This window comes from Bubalus bubalis, chromosome X (genome assembly GCF_019923935.1).
Source record: "Bubalus bubalis isolate 160015118507 breed Murrah chromosome X, NDDB_SH_1, whole genome shotgun sequence".
Lineage (NCBI taxonomy): Eukaryota > Metazoa > Chordata > Mammalia > Artiodactyla > Bovidae > Bubalus > Bubalus bubalis.
The window spans coordinates 62716608-62740537 of NC_059181.1; the positions used below are offsets into that span (position 1 = coordinate 62716608).

General features: G+C 36.8%; 1 protein-coding gene and 1 non-coding gene across 2 annotated transcripts in view; one reads left to right on the forward strand and one right to left on the reverse strand.

Moving 5' to 3' along the window:
- Positions 1-23930, reverse strand: part of TEX11 (testis expressed 11) — a 211524-nt gene that overhangs the window by 37768 nt on the left and 149826 nt on the right. The window contains exons 23-25 of the mRNA XM_025276046.2: positions 22720-22790; positions 20309-20425; positions 14400-14472 (exon numbers count right to left, since the gene is read on the reverse strand). Of these exons, the coding sequence (XP_025131831.2) occupies positions 14400-14472; positions 20309-20425; positions 22720-22790 (261 nt within the window). The remainder of the gene's footprint in view (positions 1-14399; positions 14473-20308; positions 20426-22719; positions 22791-23930) is intronic.
- On the forward strand, positions 20909-21038 carry LOC112582422. The gene has a single exon (XR_003106960.2). It is a non-coding gene; the product is annotated as a small nucleolar RNA SNORA11 (small nucleolar RNA).

Sequence of the window (23930 nt, forward strand, 5' to 3'; positions counted from 1 at the left end):
TTCAGACATGACCTAGTAACTAAACAACAGCAACATTCCATTGTGTGTATATATACACACATACACACACATTTATGCACACCACATCTTCTTTATCCATTCATCTGTTAACAGGTTGCTTCCCTATCTTGGTTATTATAAATAATCCTGTTATGAACGTTGGGGTGCATGTATCTTTTTGAAATTTTTTTTTCCAGATACATACACAGAAAGAAATTACATGATTGTATGGTAGTTCTATTTTTAGTTTTTTGAGGAACTTCAATTTACATTCCCACCAACAGTGTACAAGGGTTCCCTTTCCTCCACATCTTCACAAATGTTTGTTATTTGAGGTCTTTTTGAGGCTAGCCATTCTGACAGGTATCAGATGGTATCTCACTGTGGTCTTGATTTGCATTTCTCCAATGATTAGTGATATTAAGCATCTTTTCATGTGCCTGTTAGACATCTGTATGTCTTCTTTGGAAAAATGTCTGTTTAGGACTTCTGCCCATTTTTAATTGAGATTTTTTTTTTATACTGAGTGTATGAGCTGTGTATATATTTTGGATATTAACATCTTATTGATCATATCCTTTGCAAGTATTTTCTCCCATTTCATAGTTTGTCTCTTCATTTTGTCAATGGTTTCCTTAGCAGTGCAAAAGTTTTTATGTTTAACTACACCCCATTTATTTGTTTTTGCCTTTATTTCTTTTGCCTTAGGAGACAGATGTGAAAAATATTTCTATAATTTATGTCACAGAGTGTTCTGCCTATGTTCTCTTCTAGGAGTTTTATGGTTTTACGTCTTACATTTAGGCCTTTAATCCATTTTTAGTTTATTTTTGTATTTGGTGTGCAGAAATGTTCTAATCTCATTGTTTTACATGTGGCTGTACAGTTTTCCCAGCATCACTTATAGAAGAGACTGTCTTTTCTCCATTGTATATTGTTAACTCCTCTGTCATAGATTAACTGACCAGAGGTGTATGGGTTAATTTCTGGGTTCTCTATTCTGTTCCATTGATCTGTGTGTCCGTTGTTTTGGCAGTGCCATATTGTTTAGATTACTGTAGCTCTGAGCATAGTCTGAAGTCAGGGAGCATGATACCCCCAGTTTTGTCCTTTTTTCTCAAGATTGCTTTGGCAGTTCAGGGTCTCTTGTGGTTCCATATAAATTTTAGCATTATTTATTCAAGTTCTGTGAAAAATGTCATGAGTATTTTGATAAGAATTGCCTCAAATCTGTAGATCACTTTGGGTGTATGGACATTTGAACAATATTAATTATCCCAATCCAAGAACAGGAAAAAATCTTTCCATTTCTTTGTATAATTTTAAAATTGCTTCATCAATGTTTTATAGTTTTCAGAGTAACCTAGGTATTTTATTCTTTTCATGCGATTTTATTCAGGATTGTTTTCTTGCTTTATCTTTCTCATAGTTCATTATTAGGGTATAGAAAAGTAACAGATTTCCATATATTAGTTTTATATCCTGCAACTTTACTGAAGTCATTTATCAGTCCTAACAGTTTTTTTGATGAAGAATTTAGGGTTTCTTCTATACAGTATAATGTCATCTGCAAATAGTGAGTTTTACTTCTTCCCTTCCAATTTGGATGCCTTTTTTATTTCTTTTTCTGGTCTGATTGCAGTGGCTAGAACTTCCAATGCTACATTAAACAGAAGCAGTGAGAAAGGGCATCCTTGTCTTGTACCTGGTCTTACAAAAAAGCCTTTCATTATTTCCTTGTTGAGTATGAGTGAGTTTATCATAAATGGCCTTAATTATGTTGATACATGTTCATCATAAATGGCCTTAATTATGTTGATACATGTTCCCTTTATATCATAATACCATAATGAAGAGCCTGCGTATCACAATGAAAGATCCTGCATGCCATAATGAAGATCCTGTGTTCTGCAACTAATACTGGAGGCAGTCAAATAAATAAATATTAAAAAATAAAGTATCTTATATGATATTAATACAGGCATTCCAGTTTTTCTTTTGATTAATGTTTGCATAGTGTTTGCATAGAAGTATGTTGTTTCATTTCCAAATATATATTTGGAAATAAAAATATGAACCATACATATATTTTATATTATAGATTTATCATTTAATTCCATTATGGTAAGAGAAAATACTTTTTATATTTTAATATTTTTAACCCTTTTCTGGTTTGTTTAGGTTTAGAATGTGGTATATGTTCAGTGATCCACATGCATCTGAAAATAAATGTGTATTCTGGTGTAGAGCATTCTATGTCAATTAGATCAAGTTGACTGATAGTGTTACTTACGTCTTCTATACCCTTGTTGAGTATCTATTGACTAATTCTACTGATTACTGAGTATACTGGAGTCTCCAACCACAGGGTGGATTTATCTAGTCTTCCTTTCAGTTCTATCAGCTTTTGCTTCATGTATTTTCAAGTTCTGTCATTAGGTAAATTACACATTTAGGATAGTTATGTTGTCATGCTTAACTGATCACTTTTTCATTATATCCCTCCTTATCCCTAGTGATATTCCTTGTTTTAAAGCGTCTTTTCTGCGGATTTCCCTGATGGCCTAGTGGTTAAGAATCTGCCTTCCAATGCAGGGGATGCAGGTTCAATCCCTGGTCAGGGAACTAAGAGCCCACATGCAGTACAGCAACTAAGTCCATGTGCCACAACTACTGAGCCAGTGCACAACCAGAGAAGCCTGCATGCCATAATGAAGAGCCTGCGTATCACAATGAAAGATCCTTCATGCCATAATGAAGATCCTGTGTTCTGCAACTAATACCGGAGGCAGTCAAACAAATAAATATTAAAAAATAAAGTGTCTTATATAATATTAATATAGGCATTCCAGTTTTCTTTTGATTAATGTTTGCATAGTGTATCATTTTCAGTTCCTTTTATTTTTAACTTATCTATATATTCATATTTAAGTGAGTTTCTTATAGACAGCATGCAGTTGATGTTGATTTTTTAGCCAATCTTATATTCTTTTTTCTTTTCTTGATCTTTTAATTGGTGTATTTAGATCACAAGTGATCAAACTACAATCTGTGGGCTGGCCATTTGTTTGGCAATAAAGTTTTATGGGAATAGAGTCATGTCCATTTGTTTAAATATTATCTATGTCTATTTTCCTGCCTGTAATGGCAGAGTTGAGTAGCTGTGTCTGAGACCCTATGGCCTGCTAGCCTAAAATATATATTAATATTATTGGCTCTTTAAGAAAAGTGCCTTGACCTCTGATTTATACCATTTATATTTAATGCAATTATTGACATAGTTGGATATTCTTGAACTTCATTAAAATTAATTTTTTTGTTGTTGTGTTAGTTGTTCAGTTGTGTCTGACTCTTTGCAACCCCATGGACTATAGCCTGCCAGGCTCCTCTGTCCATGGAATTCTCCAGGCAAGAATACGGGGGTGGGTTGCCATGCCCTCCGCCAGGGGATCTTACCAACGTCTTACCTACGTCTCCTACATTGCAGGTAGATTCTTTATCAACTGAGCCACCAGGGAAGCCCCAAATTAATTATACTTAGAACAGTTAGAAAATCAAGAAAAATACTATAAACTTCAAGATATTTAGTTCACTTAAAATGTTAAACTGATATTACATTGAGTTAATAAATGGATAATAGATACCAAGATAACTTTTAAGTAAAACCAAATACTTTCATTACTAAGCATAGTTTTAAGTTTATATACTATTGCTTCTTATTTTTATATGCTATAGAGAGGCGGTATCTTTGGGTTAAGGAATGTGTTCATTTTTCCTCTTTAAAAGGGATGAAGGTAGTCAGAGAAAGTTGTGCTGTGTGTTCATGAACTCTGCTAGTCTGCTACACTACCAGTGAGTGAGAGATGGGTCTCAATTACACCTAAGTTTTCTCTTTGAAATAAAAATTATTTTGGTTAAACGTACAATTAAAACAAGTGGTTGAGATTATATTATGAGCAACAGCATCAAATGGATATGTGCCTTTGTTTTTAAAGGAAAATGCAGTTTACTCCCAAATCAGTGGTTCTCAAACTTTCTGTTCTCAGGACCCCCATGTACTCTGAAAAAATTATCAAAGAGATTTTTCATATGCAGGTTATAACTATTGATATTTACCATTTTAGAAATTAAAACAAAATTTAAATATATTTCCTGATTGAATTAATTTGAGATGAAGTCACTGTGTGTTAATGTCAATTAAAAAGTAATTGTATTAAAAAAAAAAAAGTAATTGTATTTTGAAAGTGAATGAGAAGAGGGAGGTGGGAGGGATGTTCAAGTGGGAGGGGACATGGGTAAACCTATGGCTGATTCATGTTCATGTTTGGTAGAAACCAACATAATACTGTAAAGCAATTATCCTTCAATTAAAAATAAATAAAATTTTAAAAAATGAATGAGAAGATTGTTTCACAGTTTTGAAAAGCTCCTTAATGCCTGACTTAACAGAAATAGCTAGATTCTGTATTTTCTTCTGCATCCAATCTTATTACAGTATCACACATCATGTAGCCTCTGAAAAACTGTCTTAGTCTTTTCATAAAGCTAGTTTTGACAGGCAGATCCCCTAAAAGGTTGTCAGTTTGTTCAAGAATATAAAAGAGCATAATGAAGGACAAATCTGGGAAGTAAATTTCATTTGCCCTAGTTTAAACCTGAGTCTAAAATACAGCTCTGTAATGTATTAAAATGGAGCAAAGTTATCTTGATTTTTTTTGATGGGCTTGCTTTCTTAGTTTACTAAATGATGGTTTCACTTATAATATAAAAGTTTATTCTTTGTCTTGTATGTAATCTACCTAGATAGCAGATTTTGTGTTTTACCAGAATAATTTTTTGATCTTTGTTATCTTTGTGATGTCTTTATTTTTGATCATTTAATGACAAAAAGATTAAGAAAAAAGTTTTCTCATTTATTGAAGAGCTCAAGTTCTTTAGAATTGTGTTATTTTCTACACTTATTTGTAAATGTGTTATTGTCATTTTGCTTAGACGGGTAACCAAGTACTGTTTTTCAGGCACCCACAATTGTATTTTAATCAAGTGCCGAACTGCCTCTAACAACTCTTAATTTTGCCCTGAAAAGTCACATCCCAAATATAGAAAATATAAAACAATGTTTTCAGGATATCTTCTAAACTAAAATTATCTTTGAGATTCCCAAAAGGGCCCCTGGAAAACTGCAAAAATTCATTCTTTCTCCTCATAAAGAGAGGAAATGTAAGAAGTAATTAGGTTTGTTTGATGGGTTACTATTGATAAGAGTTGCATGAGAAGAGTTTCAAAATCAGAAGAGATGCTTAGCCTTCTCTACGTTAAATTTTTATAGGTAAAATATTATTAATATAAAAATTTCAGAAATTTTACTCTTTATGGGCAGTTCCTGGAGATTTCTGACTGTCTTCTCTGTTCCTAGTATATTTTTACCTTCAGATAAACATAAATCATACATTTTATGAATAATTTTCAAAAATGGATAGAATATGTAGATAGGGGATCAACAAGGAAATAAGAGGATGCCAACAACACTATAACCATTAGAATCCATCCAACAACAGAAGAAAACACTTTATGCTCAAGTGCTAATGGAATATTCTCCAGTAGAGACCATGTATCTGGCTACAAAATAAGTCTCAATAAATTTAATAAGACTAAAATCCCATAGAGTATATTCTCTGACCATAATGGAATGAAGCCAGAAATCCATAACAGAAAGAAAACTGGAAAAGTCACAAGTATGTGGAAATTAAACAACAAGCATTGGGCCAAAGGAAAAAAAAAATCACAAGAGAACTTAGAAAAATACCTAGAGATGGTTGGTAACAAAAACAAAACATAATGAAATTTATGGGATGTAGTAAAAGCAGTACTGAAAGGAAGGCTTGTAACTATAAACATCCATAAAGGAAGAAAAATTTTAAAGCAATACCACAACTTTAAACCATGAGGAAGTAGAAAAAAGAGCAAAACAAATTCAAAGCTACTAGAGAAACGAAATAATAAAGAGCAGAGAAAAATGAATTGGAGGAAAGAAAAATAGAGAAAATCAATGAAACCAACAATTTGAAGAGATTTAAAAAATTGACAAAATTTTAGCTACACTGACAATAAGAGAACTTCATTATAATCAGATCCTAGTAATTCAAAGAGAGGCTTCAAAAGAGGGGACAGTATAACTGACTTTACAGAAATAAAAAGGATTACAAGAGATTACTATGAACTATTGTATGCCAACAAATTAGATTTCCTAGATGAAACAAATTCTTTTCTTTAATTTTTCCCTTAGTTTTAACCTAATGTCCTTTTTCTTTTTTAAAAATTTATTTTTAATTGGAGGATAACTGCTTTACAATTTACAATGTTGTGTCGGTTTCTGCCATACAACAACATGAATCAGCCAAAAGTATACCTATATTCCCTCCCTCTTGAACCTCCTTCCCACCCCTCACCCCATCCCACTCCTCTAGGTTGTCACAGAGCACCAGGCTAAGCTCCCTGTGTTATACAGCAACTTTCCACTAGCTATCTTTTTTATATACAATAATGTATATGTTTCAATGATACTCTCTCAATTCATCCAAAGCGCTATATTTTCCCCACTGTGTCCACAAGTCTGTTCTCTATGTTGGCATCTCTATCCCCGCCTTGCAAATAGGTTCATCAGTACCATTTTTCTAAATTTCATATACATGCATTAATGTATGATATTTTTCTCTGACTTATCTTGTATAACAGGCACTAGGTTCACCCATCTCACCAGAACTGACTCAAATTCATTCCTTTTTATGGCTGAATAATATAAAGACGGGTGAGTGCTGAAGAATTGATGCTTTTGAACTGTGGTGTTGGAGAAGACTCTTGAGAGAGTCCCTTGGAGATTCCAACCAGTCCATCTTAAAGGAGATCAGTCCTGGGTGTTCACTGGAGGAACTGATGTTGAAGCTGAAACTCCAATACTTTGGCTATCTGATGAGAAGAGCTGACTCATTTGAAAAGACCCAGATGCTGGGAAAGATTGAGGGCAGGAGGAGAAGGGGACGACAGAGGATGAGATGGTTGGATGGCATCAATGAATTGATGGACACGGGTTTGGGTGGACTCCGAGTGTTAGTGATGGACAGGGAGGCCTGGCGTGCTGGGGTTCATGGGGTCGCAAAGAGTCGGACACGACTGAGCAACTGAATTGAACTGAATATTCCATGTCCCACTGCATGGATCACAGCCCTGTCATGGTGAAAGAGCTTGTGTAACTCAATGAAGCTATGAGCCATTCCCTGCAGGACTACCCAAGATAGATGGGTCATAGTGAAGAGTTCTGACAAAACATGGTCTACTGGAGGAGGAAATAACAACTCACTCCAGTATTCTTGCCTAGAGAACCCCATGAACAGTATGAAAAGGCAAAAGGATATGACACTGGAAGATGAGCTGCCCAGGTCAGAAGGTGTCCAATGAGGTACTGGAGAAGAGTGGAGGGAAATTACTAATAGCTCCAGAAAGAATGAAGTGGCAGGGCCAAAGCGCAAACAATGTTCAGTGTCCGGTGTCTGGTGGTGAAGGTAAAGTCTGATGCTGTAAAGCACAATATTGTATAGGAACCTGGAATGTTTGGTTCATGAATCAAGGTAAATTGGACACGGTCAAGCAGGAGATGGCAAGATTGAACATCAACATCTTAGGAATCAGTGAACTAAAATGGATGAGAACGGGAGAATTTAATTCAGATGACCATTATATCTACACTGTAGGCAAGAATCCCTCAGAAGAAATGGAGTAGCCCTCATAGTCAACAAAAAGAGTCCAAAATGCAGTACTGGGTGCAATCTCAAAAATGACAGAATGATCTCTGTTCGTTTCCAAGGCAAACCATTCAATATCACAGTAATCCAAGTCTATGCCACAAACACTAATGCTGAAGAAGCTGAAGTTGAACAGTTCTATGACGACCTTCTAGAATTAATGCCAAAAAAAGATGTCCTTTTCATCATAGGGGATTAGAATGCAAAAGGAGGAAGTAAAGAGATACCTGGAATAACAGGCAAGTTTGGCCTGGAAGTACAAAATGAAGCAGGGCAAAGGCTAACAGAGTTTTGCTGAGAGAACACACTAGTCACAGCAAACACCCTCTTCCAACAATACAAGAGATGCCTCTACATATGGACATCACCAGATGGTCAATACCAAAATGAGATTGATTATGTTCTTCGTAAGTCAAAGATGGAGAAGCTCTATACAGTCAGTAAAAACAAGACCTGGAGCTGACTATGGCTCAGATCCTGAACTCTTTATTGCAAAATTCAGGCTAAATTGAAGAAAGTAAGGGAAACCACTAGGCTGTTCAGGTATGACCTAAATCAAATCCTTAATGATTATACAATGGGGATGATGAATAGATTCAAGGGATTAGATGTGGTAGGCAGAGTGCCTGAAGAACTATAGATGGAGGTTCAAAAACATTGTACAGGGGGCAGTGACCAAAAACATTCCAAAGAAAAAGAAATGCAATTAGGCAAAGTAGCTTTCTGAGAAGGCTTTACAAATAGCTGAGGAAAGAAGAGAAGAGAAAGGCAAGGGGAGCCAGACATCCTGGAGCGTGAAGTCAAGTGGGCCTCAGGAAGCATCACTATGGAAAAAGCTAGTGAAAGTTATGGAATTCCAGCTATTTCAAATCCTAAAAGATGATGTTATTAAGTGATGCACTCAATATGCCAGCAAATTTGGAAAACTCAGCAGTGGCCACAGGACTGGAAAAGGTTGGTTTTCATTCCAATCCCAAAGAAGGGCAATGCCAAAGAATGTTCACACTACTGTACAATTGCACTCATTTCACATGCTAGCAATGTTATGCTCAAAATCCTTCAAGCTAGGCTTCAACAGTATGTGAAGAGAGAACTTACAGATGTATATACAAGCTGGGTTTCAAAGAGGCAGAGGAACCAGAGATCAAATTGCCAGTGTTCATTAGATCATGGAGAAGGCACAGGAATTCCAGAAAAACATCTACTTCTGCTTCATTGACTATGCTAAAGCCTTTGACTGTGTGAATCACAACAAATTGTGGAAAATTCTAAAAGACATGGGAATACCAGACTACCTTACCTGTCTCCTGAGAAACCTGTATGTGGGTCAAGAAGCAACAGTTAGAACCGGACATGGAACAACTGATTGGTTCAAAATCGTTAAAGGAGTATGACAAGGCTGTATATTGTCACCTTGCTTATTTAACTTATATGCAGAGTACATCATGCAAAATGCCAGGCTGGATGAATCACAAGCTGGAATTAAGACTGCTGGAGGAAATATCAACAACCTCAGATATGCAGATGATACTATTCTAATGGCAGAAAGCGTAAAGCAACTGAAGAGCCTTTTGATGAAGGTGAAAGTGAGTCAAAAAGCTGGCTTAAAACCCAACATTCAAAAAACTAAGATCATGACATCTGGTCCCATCTCTTCATGGCAAATAGAAGGAGAAAAAGTCTAAGCAGTGACAAATTTTATTTTCTTGGGCTCTAAAATCACTGTGGATGGTGACTGTAACCATGAAATTAAAAGACATTTGTTCTTTGGAAGGAGAGCTATGACAAACCTCGATAGTGTATTAAAAAGTAGTGACATCACTTTGCCAACAAAGGTCCGTATAGTCAAAGCTAGGGTTTTTCCAGTAGTCATGTATGGATGTGAAAGCTGGACCATAAAAATGGCTGGGTGCAGAAGAACTGATGCTTTTGAATTGTGGTGCTGAAGAATACTCTTGAGAGCCCACTGGACTGTAAGGAGATCAAACCACTCAATCCTAAAGTGAACCTGAATATTCATTAGAAGGTCTGTTGCTGAAGCTGAAGCTCCAATTCTCTGGTTACCTAATCGAAGAGCCGACTCACTGGAAAAGATCCCCAGGAAAGACTGAAGGTGAAAGGAGAAGGAGGCGACAGAAGATGAGATGGTTAGATGGCATCACTGACTCACTGACATGAATTTGATCAAACTCCAGGAGACAATGAAGGACAGGGGAGCCTGGTGTGCTGTATGCTGTGGTCCATGGGGATGCAGAGTAGAACACTACTGAGCAACTGAACAACCACAACAAATAATCCATCATCCTTGGAGCTATACTTAGTGGTCTTTGGCATATAATTCTTTTCATATATTGCTGGATTTTTTCCAGCTTCATTGGGATGTATTTGACATATAACATTATGTATATTTAAGGTGTACAATGTCATGGTTTTATACATGTATATACTGTGAAATGATTACCAAAATAAGGCTAGTTAACATATCCATTACTTCATATAGTTGCCATTTGTGTTTGTGTGTGGGGTGAGAACATTTAAGATTTACTCTCTTGGCAACTTTCAAGTATACAATTCAGTATTGTTAACTACAGTCACGATGGTGTACATTAGGTCTCTCAAAACTTATTCATTCTATATCTAGAAGTTTGTACCCTGTGACCACCATCACATGTTCCCCCATGCCCCTGGCTCCTGGCAACCAACAATCTACTCTCTGTTTCTATGAGATTTTTTTTTTCTAAGATTCCACATATAAGTTAGGTCTAACAGTATTTGTGTTTTTCTGTCTTATTTCACTCGGCATAATGTCCTCCAGGTATTCATCCATGTTGTTACAAATGGCAGGATTTCTTTCTTTTATAAGGCCAAATAGTTAATTGTGTGTGTGCGCATACATATACATATATATATACACATACATACGTATGTATGTATGTCATATTTTCTTCATTCATTCATCCTTCAATTAATACTTAGACTATTTCCATGTCTTGACTATTGTGAGACATGAACACGGGGATGCAGATACCTCTCTGCAATAGTGATTTCATTTCCTTTAGATATATACTCAGTACTGAGGTTTTTGGAGATGGTTGCTCTATTTTTGCTTTTTTGAGGAACGTGTACATTGTTTTCCATAGTGGCTGTACCAATTTACATTCCCATCAACAGTGCAAAAGAATTCCCTTTTCTCCACATCTCCCTTGTCTTTTCAATAATAGCCATTCTTTTAAACAGTTTTAGGTTCACAGCAAAATTGAGTGGAAAGTATAGAGCATTCCCATATATACCCTATCCCCCACTGCACACAACTTCCTCGACTATTAACATCCTGCACCATAGTGGTACATTTGTTACAATCAGTGAATCTACACTGACACATCATTTTTACCCAAATTCCATGTTACATTAGGATTCACTCTTGGCATTGTACATTCTATGGATTTTGACAAATGTATAATAACATGTATATACCACTGTAGTATCATACAGAATAGTTTCACTGCCCTAAAAGGTTTCTTGTGTTTTATCTATTTATTCCTCCCTCCTCAATTCATGCCGACAACCAAAGATCTTTTTATTGTATTCATAGTTTTGTCTTTTTTGTAATGTCATATAGTTGGAATCATATAGTATGTGGCCTTTTCAGATTGGCTTCTTTCACTTAGTAATATGCATTTAAGTTACCTTCATGTCTTTTCATAGTTTAATAGCTCATTTCCTCTTAGTTCTGGACAATATTTCATTGTTTGGACATTCCACAGTTTATTTGACAATTTACCTACTGAATGATATCTTGGTCACTTCCAAGTTTTAGCAATTGTGACTAAAGTTGCTATAAACATCCATGTGCAGGTCTTTTCATGGACATAAGTTTTCAATTTATTTGCATAAATAACAGGGAGCACCGCTGCTGGATTGGATAGCAAGAGTATGTTTAGTTTTGTAAGAAACTGCAAAGCTGTCCTTCAAAGTGGCTATACCATGTTGCATTCCTGTCAGCAATGAATGAGAATTCCTGTTGTTTCACATATTCACCAGCATTTGGTGTTGTCAGTGTTTTGAATTTTTGTCATTCTAATAAGTGGGTAGTGGTATCTCATTGTTTAAATTTGTAAGTCTCTAAAGACATAGATAGATATAGCTATATAAAGAGAATCTAGCTGTGTTCCTAGAATGAATAAACTGATTTTCAGTAGACAGCTAGCATTCTGACATACTTTTTAAATAAAAGGCACTAAAGGTATAAATTTCACTCTGAGCACTACTTTAGTAATTTAGATTCTGTTATGAGGTATTCTAAGTATCATTTTCTAGATATTTCATATTGCTGCTGCTGTTGTTTAGTCGCTAAGCCAAGTCCAACTCTTTTGCAACTCAGTGGACTGTAGCCTGCCAGGCTCCTCTATTCATGGAATTTTCCAGGCAAGAATACTGGAGTGGGGCTGCCATTTCCTTCTCCAGGGGATCTTCCTGATACAGGGATCAAATCCAAGTCTCCTGCATTGGCAGGCAGAGTCTTTACCACTGAGCCAGCAGGGAAGCCCAGATATTCCATAGTTACTTTTGTTTTTTAAAATGTCCAAGTGGTAAAGCATTCTGTTTCCTAATTCCATTATTAATTTCTAGCTTTACTGCATTGTGGTCAGATAATGCTATGTTTTATTTTTAGAATTTATTCAGGTTTTTTTTTTCATTCAGGTTTTTCTTGTGATCAATTCTATCAATGTTCAAAGGGCACATGAAAAGAAAATGAGTTTTCTATTATCAGGCTGCTGCTGCTGCTGCCAAGTCGCTTCAGTCGTGTTCGACTCTGTGCGACTCCACAGACGGCAGCCAACCAGGCTCCGCTGTCCCTGGGATTATCCAGGCAAGAACACTGGAATGGGTTGCCATTTCCTTCTCCAAGGCATGAAAGTGAAAAATGAAAGTGAAGTCGCTCAGTCGTGTCTGACTCTTAGCAACCCCATGGACTGCAGCCTACCAGGCTCCTCCATCCATGGGATTTTCCAGGCAAGAGTACTGGAGTATAAAGTATATTTTCAGGCTATCTGGTATATTTCTATTAAATCTTCCATATTGAGTATGTTATTTAGGTATTTTCTCTCCTTTCTTTTTATTGTTTTTATTCTTCTAAATGCCTGCCATAGATTGAGATATACCTAGGTGAATTAAATTTTATATGTTTATGTTCTTTCTTATAATTCCTATAGTTTGATATAAACATTCATCAAAGGTATCATGAATATACACATAAAATGACAGCCCAATAATTTTTAAATATAAGGAAACCAAATTCACCATTTTTTAAAATAATACACTATGACCAAATGGATTATTCCACAAATCCAATGATGACTTAATTTTAGGAAATGTATTATTATTATAATTTAATATATTAATACTTCAAAAGAGAAAAACCACGTAATGATCTCTAGAGAAACTTAAAAGACACATAATTTGGGACTTCCCTGGTGGCACAGTGGATTAGAATCCACTTGCCTATGTAGAGCACACAAGTTCAATACCTGGTCCAGGAAGATTTGAAATGCCACAGAGCAGTTAAGCCTGTGCCTCACAACTACTGAGCCTGAGCTCTAGACCCCATGGACACCAACTATTAAGCCTGAGTGCTGAAGCCCATGCACCCTAAAGCCTGCATACTACAATTACTGAGCCTATGTGTTGGTTACAACAACTGAAACCTGCACACCTACAGCCTGTGCTCCGCATCAAGAGAAGCCACTGAAACAAGAGCCTGTGTACTGTAACAAAGAGTAGCCTCCACTCATCACAACTAGAGAAAGCCTGTGCAAAGCAATAAAGAGCCAGCATAGCCAAAGTAAATAAATTAATTAATAAAAAATAAAAGGCATGAAATTCAATTCAGTATGTATATATTTTTAAAAAATTCTAACTAAAACAGGAATAGATGGACACAATATAATAAAGTCTATATAATAATACCATCCTTAATTAGGAAACCATAGCAAGCTACTATATAGCTTCAAATGGTTTACTACTACACAGGTTATTTCCTTACAAAATGTTAACAGTATCTGATATTATCATTGTGGTTTGGAAGATTCTGTACCCTACATTTAGTCAAAGTCAAAATTTGTTTAAATTAGATATCAAATCCAGTGACCTAAGAGCAATAAAGTCATATTGAACAATGATGGTACTATTTTTATACTCAATACTACAATGAAAATCAAGATAAAATATATTCTTGGGACTTCCCCTGGTAGTCCAGTGGCTAAGACTCTTTGCTCCCAATGCGGGGGTCCAGGTTTGATCTCTTGTCAGGGAACTAGATCCCACACGCCACAACTGAAGATCTGGCATGCTGCAACTAAGACTCGGCACAGCCAAGTAAATAAATAAATATTTTTAAAAATATTCTTACTCTAAGTAGTGTGTCAAAGATTTAAAATACAAAATACAAACACAGAGTGGGGGAAAAGCTAGTTCTTAAAGGATCATTTGGCTGGTTATCAAGTATTTCAGTGGCACAAATTTCTGTTGATAAAAGACTAGGTTATTCAGATCTGAAATCCCCTTTATAACCATGTTACCATACTCCCAGTCCCACTGTACCTGTTGTTTTCAGGACATTCCAGATGTCTCTGCATTTATGGATCAGATCAAGTGCACGATTTAGGAAGTAGTTCTGTTTGGTAAGAAAGTAATGAGAAAATTAGTCTCAACCAAACAAAACTTTAAGCAAATAAAAATTGTATCATTAAAAGCAGTAAAAAATTAAACTAGAAAAATCGAAGTATAAACTGAATACTTTTGGATTTATATATAAATATTAGCCTCTATTTTTTTTTCTCTTTCCTTTTCTCCCCCTAGTTTTATTGAGGTACAATTGATATAACAGCACTGTTTAAGATGCATAGCATAATCACTTAACTTATAGGAAATTGAGGATTAAACAGAAAATCTTGAGTAGTATTAATTTTAATAATCTAGGACAGAAGAAAATTGCTTCCAGAATGGTGATATGAGGAGATCTATGGATCCTCTCCCCAGCAAAACTACCATAACTGGTGAAAATGATAAAACATAATCATGTAAAGTCTCAGAAAATTGCCCTACGGGCATATATTAATAGCCAATGGGGAAACATCTATTCCAGGAAATCTTCTAAAGTCTCAGTAAGAACAGTGAGTACCTGTAGCTGTTGAGCCATGATCTGGCCAACTCCCCTCCCCAGTTCAGTATGATGTAAATGTACTTTAGGTGGGTATAACCAAGAGGATAGGGCTCACTATACCCTCAGCTTCCAGGCTAGGGATGACCGTAAGGGGCATGTTGCCAGGACTTTTCATTCCCCTCCCCAAGACCTGTATTGCATGAATATATGCTGTGCTTAGTTGCTCAGTCATGTGTGACTCTTTTAGACCCTATGGACTGTAGCCTGCCAGGCTCCTCTGTTATGGGGACTCTCCAGACAAGAATACTAGAATGAGTAGCCTATCCCTTCTCCAGGGGAACTTTCTGACCCAAGAATTGAATCAGGGTCTCCTGCATTGCAGTTGGATTCTTTACCAGCTGAGCTACCAGGGAAGCCCGAGTTCTATTATAAACAAGCACAATTAAGAAGCCTGGCACTCTTTTCTTCTACCCAGTCCCTACAAGCACTGCAGTTGAAAATACTGGGTCAAAATTGCCCTCACCTCAGCTTCCTTATAAGAGAGTTTCCATGCTCAAAGAGGCAAGTTAAGAATGTTAGGGACTATGACTTTTGCTAGATCCTGATTTACAGAGCCGTATTGTCATTCTGATACAAATGGGTCATGGTCCCTGCCTCTAGCTCCAAAGCAGTGTATAGAGTTTCTGCTCAGGAGGAGAGGAAGGTCATTAGAAGAGTGAGCTCTGTAGTCACCCTAAGGAGACTGACTGACATTTATTGAAATAGAGCTTGGGGGCGTTCAAGTCTAAAGACACTATTAAAAAAAAAAAGTGAAGATTTTGGTGTGGGCAATTAAGAGGAAGCTGGTAACTCAGTGATAATGACAAGCCAAACAGTAGAATACAAGTTTACAGAGAGAACTAAGAGGAGGAGAAAGCTAAGATTACTTACCCCTTCAAAGGGGCCTTACATTAATTGGATCAGACTGTGGAGCAATTTATACCAGAGTATTTTCAAACGCGCATGTGTGAGTGCACACATGCACGTACATGTGCGTGCACGCGCGCGCACACACACACACACAACCAGTCACCTAGTAATTCATCAAGCCTTACACCTGTGTACGATACCAATAGAAGACCACTCAGAAGCTTAACGGAGAAGGCAGTGGCACCCCACTCCAGTACTCTTGCCTGGAAAATCCCATGGACGCAGGAGCCTGGTAGGCTGCAGTCCATGGGGTCGCTAAGAGTCAGGCACGACTGAGCCACTTCACTTTCACTCTTCACTTTCATGCATTGGAGAAGGAAATGGCAATCCACTCCAGTGTTCTTGCCTTGAGAATCCCAGGGACAGGGGAGCCTGGTGGGCTGCTGTCTATGGGGTCACACAGAGTCGGACACGACTGAAGCAACTTAGCAGCAGCAGCAGCAGAAGCTTAACAGGGTGATCATGGAAAGAGATACTCAAAAATAACCCTGCTAAAACTACTTTCATTCCTTTCCAGGGGAGGGGTCATGGTGACTGCAAAGGCAAAGACTGTGATCTCTGAGGAATAACATTAGATGCTCTATACTATTATACAGCTGCAGAAATAAGACTGCACTGAACTAGCCCAGACAAGTCACTAATCAAACAAACAAGCACATATTAACAAGTCTCAGAGAGGGGGACTCAGTACCCCAAGATGTTCCAAAATACTATGCAAAATGTTCAGTTTTCAACAAAGAATTATAAAATATGCAAAGAAACAAGAAAGTATAACCCATACACAGGAATAAAGTAGGCAAGAGGAACTGACTTTTGAAAGGTCCAATATTGGAAATTAGCAGACACAGGTTTCAAAGCAGCTGTTTCAAATATGTTAAAACAATTAAAGGAAACCATACTTAAAAAAGGAAGGCAAGATGACAATGTCAGGAAATGTAGAATATTGATTAAAAAGGCAGTGGGATAATATATTCAATGTGATGAAAGAAAACAGGCAACCAAGAATCTAATACCCAGCAAAATTATCTCTCAGAACTGAAAGAAAAATAAAGAAATTCCCAGATTAAAAAAAGTTGCATCTTTTTGCTAGCAGAACCATTTATAAAAATGCTAAGAGAAGTTCTTCAGGCTGAAAGCATGTGACACCAATAGCAATTTGAATACAAATGAAAAAACAAAGTGCACTGATAATATATTTCTTCTTTCTTTTCTTATTTTAAAATACTGTGTAAAACTATGTATAGTTTATTTTTATACCTAAAAGATATACATAGACCATTTCATCAACCCAAGAACAAAGTAGATTCTTTCTCAAGCACACATGGCACTTTATCCAGGACAGACCGTATGTTAGACCACAACACAAACTTCAAATACATTTAAAATAACTTGAAGTCAGACAAAGTATGTACTCTGTCTACAGTGGAACAAGATTAGTTCTTCTACAGGAATTAAGGCCTCTATCCAGGTGGAGGATGATAACCTTAGGCTGAGGACAAGCATGTGGACCCCAGACTGGTTGGAACCAGAAGGCTAATATCAGACTGAGATGATGACCATTCTATTACCTCACCACCAGCCAATCAGAGAAGAGCTACGCACTCTGCAGTGCCACTTCCCCAAATGTTGCCTATAAAAACTTCCCTGAAACCCACTGGGGAGTTCAGGTCTTCTGAGCACGAGCCACTCATTCTTCTTGCATGGCCCTTGTTATAAGCCTTTCTCTGCTCCAAACCCTGACATTTCAGTTTGTTTGGAATGAATTTCAGTTTGACAACACCCTTACTTATAAAGAAGCCAAAACGGTTGTTTTGGTTTTGCTCTGAGGCTTGTAGATTTTTTTTCATCTTCTTTTACTATGGAAAAGTTTCTAAAAAGAGGTCCCTTTACTACTCAGGACAAGGACTTTATATCCTTTATCTCTAGTAACTAGCAGAGTACTTGGTACTCACATGTTTTTTTGAGTTGAACTCAATAATGGAAAAGAAAGGAAAGAAAATATGTTGGCAGAGATCTATTGATAGCTTGTTTCAGATGTGAAGAATCATATAAAAGAACATATTAACAGAAGGACCAGAATAAGCAGCAAGAAGGATTTTGGACCAATTGGAAAGAAAAGAAGCTGGCAAGTATGGAAAATTAGGAAGTTTTCTTTGGCTAGGTAAGAGAAAAAAACCAGAGAGATCCAGAAGTTAAAATCATACAAACATGCTAGGAGTCCAATTTGGTGACAAATTTCCTAGCTTGAAAGAAGGAAGGAAAGAACTAAAGACAAATCAGTGAATACTCTGGGAGAGTGAGATATTGATGTTGCTATCTCCTTAAAAGGTATAAAGTTTAAGCTGAGAGTGGGACTCAGGCAAAAGTAGGTATTTTGTTTTCTTGTTGTTAAAACTGAGTTAATGTGGATCACAATAAACTGTGGAAAATTCTGAAAGAGATGGGAATACCAGACCACCTGACCTGCCTCTTGAGAAACCTGTATGCAGGTCAGGAAGCAACAGTTAGAACTGGACATGGAACAACAGACTGGTTCCAAATAGGAAAAGGAGTACGTCAAGGCTGTCTATTGTCACCCTGCTTGCTGGGAAGCCTGGCACACTGCAGTCCATGGGGTCACAAAGAGTCGGACATGACTGAGTGACTGAACTGAACTGAATGATAAAATATTCAAGAATGTGGGTCAAAGAAAGCAAATGCAATTGAGTGACAATAGTTCAGTTAGTCATGTCTGACTCTTTGTGACCCCATGGACTGCAGCATGCCAAGCTTCCCTGTCCATCACCAACTCCCTGAGCTTGCCCAAACCCATGTCCACCGAGTCAGTGATGCCATCCAACCATCTCATCCTCTGTCGTCCTCTTCTCCTGCTTTCAATCTTTCTCAGCATCAGGGTTGGAGTTTCAGCTTCAGCGTCAGTCCTTCCAATGGATATTCAGCACTGATTTCCTGTAGGATTGACTGGTGGGATCTCCTTGCTGTCCAAGGGACTCTTAAAAGAGTTTTCTCCAACACCACAGTTCAAAAGCATCAATTCTTTGGTGCTCAGCTTTCTTTATAGTCCAACTCTCACATCCATACATGACTACTGGAAAATCCATAGCTTTGACTAGGCGGACCTTTGTTGGCAAAGTAATGTCTCTGCTTTTTAAAATGCTATCTAGGTTGATCATAGCTTTTCTTCCAAGGAGCAAGCGTCTTTTAATTTCATGACCGCAGTCACCATCTGCAGTGATTTTGGAGCCCAAGAAAATAAAGTCTGTCACTGTTTCCATTGTTTCCCTATCTACCTGTCATGAAGTGATGGGACTGGATGCCATGATCTTAGTTTTTTGAATGTTGAGTTTTAAGCCAACTTTTTCACTCTCTTTTTTCACTTTCATCAAGAGGCTGTTTAGTTCTTCACTTTCTGCCATAAGGGTGGTGTCATCTGTGTATCTGAAGTTAAGTTGCCTCAGTCGTGTGTGACTTTTTGCAATCCCATGGACTGTAGCCTACCAGGCTCCTCTGCCCATGGAATTTTCCAGGCAAGAGTACTGGAGTAGGTTGACAGTTCCTTCTCCAGGGGATCTTCCCAATGCAGGGATTGAACCCAGATCTCCCTCACTGCAGGCAGCTGAGGTTACTGATATCTCTCCCAGCAATCTTGATTCTAACTTGTGCTTCATCCAGCCCAGCATTTCGCATGATGTACTCTGTATATAAATGAAATATCAGGGTGACAATATACAGCTTGATGTACTCCTTTCCCAATTTGGAACCAGTCTGTGACAATAAACAAGTCAGCTAAATAATTCCAGATGGCTAACAAAACTGTGGAAGTGGAACTTCCCTGGTGGTCCAGTGGTTAAGAATTTGCCCTGCAATGCAGGGGGTGTGGTTTGATCCCTCGTTGGGGAACTGAGTTCCCAAATGCTGAAGAGCAACTAAGTCCGTGTGCCACAACTACTGAAGTGCATGCCACACCTAGAGAGTCCATGCACCTCAACGAAAGATCCTGTATGTTGCAGCTAAGACCCAACACAGCCAAATGGGGAAAAAAATGCTGTGGAAGTAAATGTGTTTCCTTAGAGAATGTGTGAAAGGAAACAGAAGTAGAACAACCTATGGACCACTTGTGATCTCAGGGAGATGATGAAGATAAAGAATATTTAAAAGCAGATTCACAAACAGCGGTCCATGGCAAGGGGCATTTTAAAAGAGGCTAAGCCAAATATTACCTTTCCTTAGAAAGGAATTACAAATCTTTGAAATCAAGATATTGCCAGAATGGAGGAAAAGATTCTAAAAAGAGAATCAAAAAGAATTGCATGAAGGAAGGCAAACATACCAAACAGCACACTGAATGCTTGCATTTTCTTTGAAGGTTGCACATTACCTGTTCAAAAGCTGTTGAAGCTTTTCTCCCTTGCTGTAGATCAATTGCAGCTGCCATGAGTAGACATGTTTTCTGTGCAATCAGAATTACTTGATCAGAAGGACAAAACAGGGACATCTGATAAGAAATAACCAGAACATCAATGAATAGGGAGAATTCTGCCAGGTGAACACAAACAATCAGAATGAAAATCAGCAACATCCTGTCTGAATGACAAAATTCAGCTGGAAAACCACATCTCACCTTAACGATGATATCGGCTACAACACTGATTTATGGTTTTAATTTTATATTACTTTCTATTTTTTAGCACTTTTCGAGAGATTAAAAAGCTTCATTTCTTCAGAATTTTCCTGTCTTTCCCAGTGACAAGTACTGTCATTTGGCCCTGTATCTTTATCTAGTGATTTACTTCTTGGCTTATGTTGTAATTTCTAAGTGATTTTTCCCCTGGCAAATAGGTTTTCCCTTTGCATTGAATAGAGCTGAAATTAGTACCTATATTGTTCATGGCTGAAAGAGACAATGTCAAATCTTGACAGGCATTAGGATAACTTCATCATTAAACCTTGTACTCTAGCTTTAGAAAAAAACTCCCATGGGGTGTGCTTAGAGTAGGGGCCTGAAGAAATGACTCCTCTGTTTATAACACACCCAACAGGAATCTGGGTTCATTGTGACAAGGGGCACAAAACTTGTGGCCTTTCTATGAACAAATACCCAAACACATGTCTCTCTGTAGCTCCACATGGTTGCTGGTAGGACCAGTGGAGCTCAATACTGGAAGAAAACCTACAGTATTTAATAGAGAAGTTTGCCACCTAGAGCTGGTGAGGTACACACATGAGTGGGCCATGGGTGGTCTTAGGAAAGAAAAAGAAAAAATAGATTGCAACTGCATGCCATTCTGGAAAAGATAAAACTATGGAGACCATAAAAAGATCAACAGTTGCCAGGAGTTTGAGGGGAGAGGGCAGATGAATACACAGGGTACAGAAGTTTTATGAGCAGTGAAATACTGTGTATCACATTATAATGATGGATATATGTCATTGTACTTTTGTCTAAACCCACAGAATATGCAACACTACTCTCACTTATTAAAGCAAACCCTATGGTGAACTGTGGACTTTGGTAATTATGATGTGTCAATGCATTTCGTTCTTGGTTTTTTTAAAAAAGGTACCACTTAGTTAATAATGGCTATGCATGTGTGGGAAGGGGATATATGTGAAATTTCTGTACCTGTCAATTTTGTTGTAAACCTAAAACTGATCTAAAAAGTAAAAAAAAAAAAAAAAAAAAAAAAGAATTAACACTCAGGGTAGACATTTTTGGCAAAACTTTTGTTTCCCTTTCATGTGTGTATACATATTACACACAAGATTAACCAAGTTTGTAGGCCACTCTAGCCAAGTTATGCTGGCAAATAAAAGCACAAATTAACCTCAAAAAATAACCTCCCAGCATTGTACTACAATAAAATTCTAGGCTACTTAGGATTCTAACATGGAATTCTACTAGTGCTATCATAAATGTCAAAACTAAAACTGATTTACCTCATTAAAATGGCAATTATACTTAAATTTTCAAACATTATTTCTTATGCTCCCCAAATATTTAGTGATCATAATCATTACCATCATTTAACTAAATAGCATTTCAAGATACTCAATCTCTACATCTCAGGTAACTCATATATAAGGTGAAGGAGTTGTGCTAGATTACCTATATAGTCTTTTCCAGTTCTAAAACATTTGATCTATCTCAACATAACAGATTTCATACTCCTGAATGTGTATGAGGGATATTCTTTACCACCTCCCTTTCATCCTCTCATCAATGCTTGTTCCTTTGCCTGTCATTTAACCTCTGCCTTGCAGGCTAATGACTATTTTTAAATGCTTATTGCAAAACAAACTCAAATCCTTATACATAGAGCTTGCTCTAAGAAAAGTTATAAAGCAGATCTAAACTTCTTAGCATCCTTTTAAACTCCTGTTGTCCCCAAATACCTATTCTATATTCCTATAGACTTATATCCAGAACCGTTCCTAATGTTTCGGTAATTTACAACTTCTTAGAGTATTTCCTTCTAAAAATAGTTAGATTTTTATATAGGACTTTGAGAGACTGAAATTCCTTCAAAGATAAAAGAGTAAGTCTCTTATGGTAGAACTTTACACTCCAGGATGGTTGTTTGTGATACTGTGGTATGGGGAGATCTACCTCATGTTCTCATATTATATCCTCTAGGGATCAAATTCTCCTTAGGTCATTCCTGCTTAAATGTATATTAAGAGTTCCTAGATTAAAAGCCAATCTCACTCTATACTTAGTCCTTGACTATAGCCATAGGGTCATATCCTTGTTGTGGTTCATACATGAGATACCTGTTAGAAGAGACTTACCTTGTAAGAAAGTACAAAAAATTCTCTCATTGACGGTGGATCTTTCTCACAATGCACGGCCAAGTTCCAAGCTGAACATTAACATAAAATAACATAATTATGAAAATTCACTGTTTAATCTGTACCATTATAATCTCCACAGATTTATAATATCCATATCCTTAATATTAACATACTAATGTGGGGTTTCTCAAGGGTTAAAAAAAGCTAACTTTAGGTTTTTAGAGAAATTTTTTCCAGGTAAACTTAGAGACTTCTATTACTTCCAATCTTTAATTCTAGGACAATGACTAATGGCAATAGTGTTGAATTTTTTTTAAATCAGGGATATACAATAAATTCTTAGTTGACACGAATCCATCTAAAAAATGAGTATCACATTGAAGAGTTCACCAACTTCAGTTGGTGAAAGAAAGTTAAAATTAAGCAAAGATCAGGTATATTAGACTCAACGTTCAGGAAAACAGATGGAAAGATTCACATCTTTCATAGAGCTGTGGACATCTCCATTAGGCAACATTCAGCATGATCTTTATCTTGAAAAACCAAATTAAAATTCAGTGAAACAAGTATGGAGAAATAACTTTTTGAACTTCTAAAACATCAAAGTCATTAAATCTTTCTATAATTTAAATGTTTTCTATTTTCCATTATACACATAAGTTTCCCAGAAACCAGATTGTTGTATTTATTCCCTTTTCTCCTAGAGACCCAGTAAACCCCATAAAGCAGAAAAAGGTTCATGAAGAACCAGTTAACCTTATAACACTGATGCTTAATTGCTCTCGCTTACTTATCACTGGAGTGTAAATTTTATAAACAGAATCTGCATAAAGTAAATTACGTAACTCATAACCGTATAACGTGATGAATTTTCATAAAGTATATAATATCCATGTAACCAATCCAGATCAAAGATCTTTATCATTACCAGAAACCCAGAAGCAATCCCACCTACTCTCTTCAAGTACTACTCCCTTCAAGGGTAACCACTATCCTGAGTTCTAAAACTGTAAATTAGTTTGCTGGCTTTTTGTTTCTTACTATATATAAATGGATCCATGCAGTATATACAAAACATCTGGCTTCTTTTGCTCAATATAATTTTTGTGAGATTCATTCATATTGTTGCATGTAGTTTATTTTTCAGGATTCACATTTAGAGATAAATTGGGCATTCTAGAATAAGTTTAGGAACATAACCTTGGAGA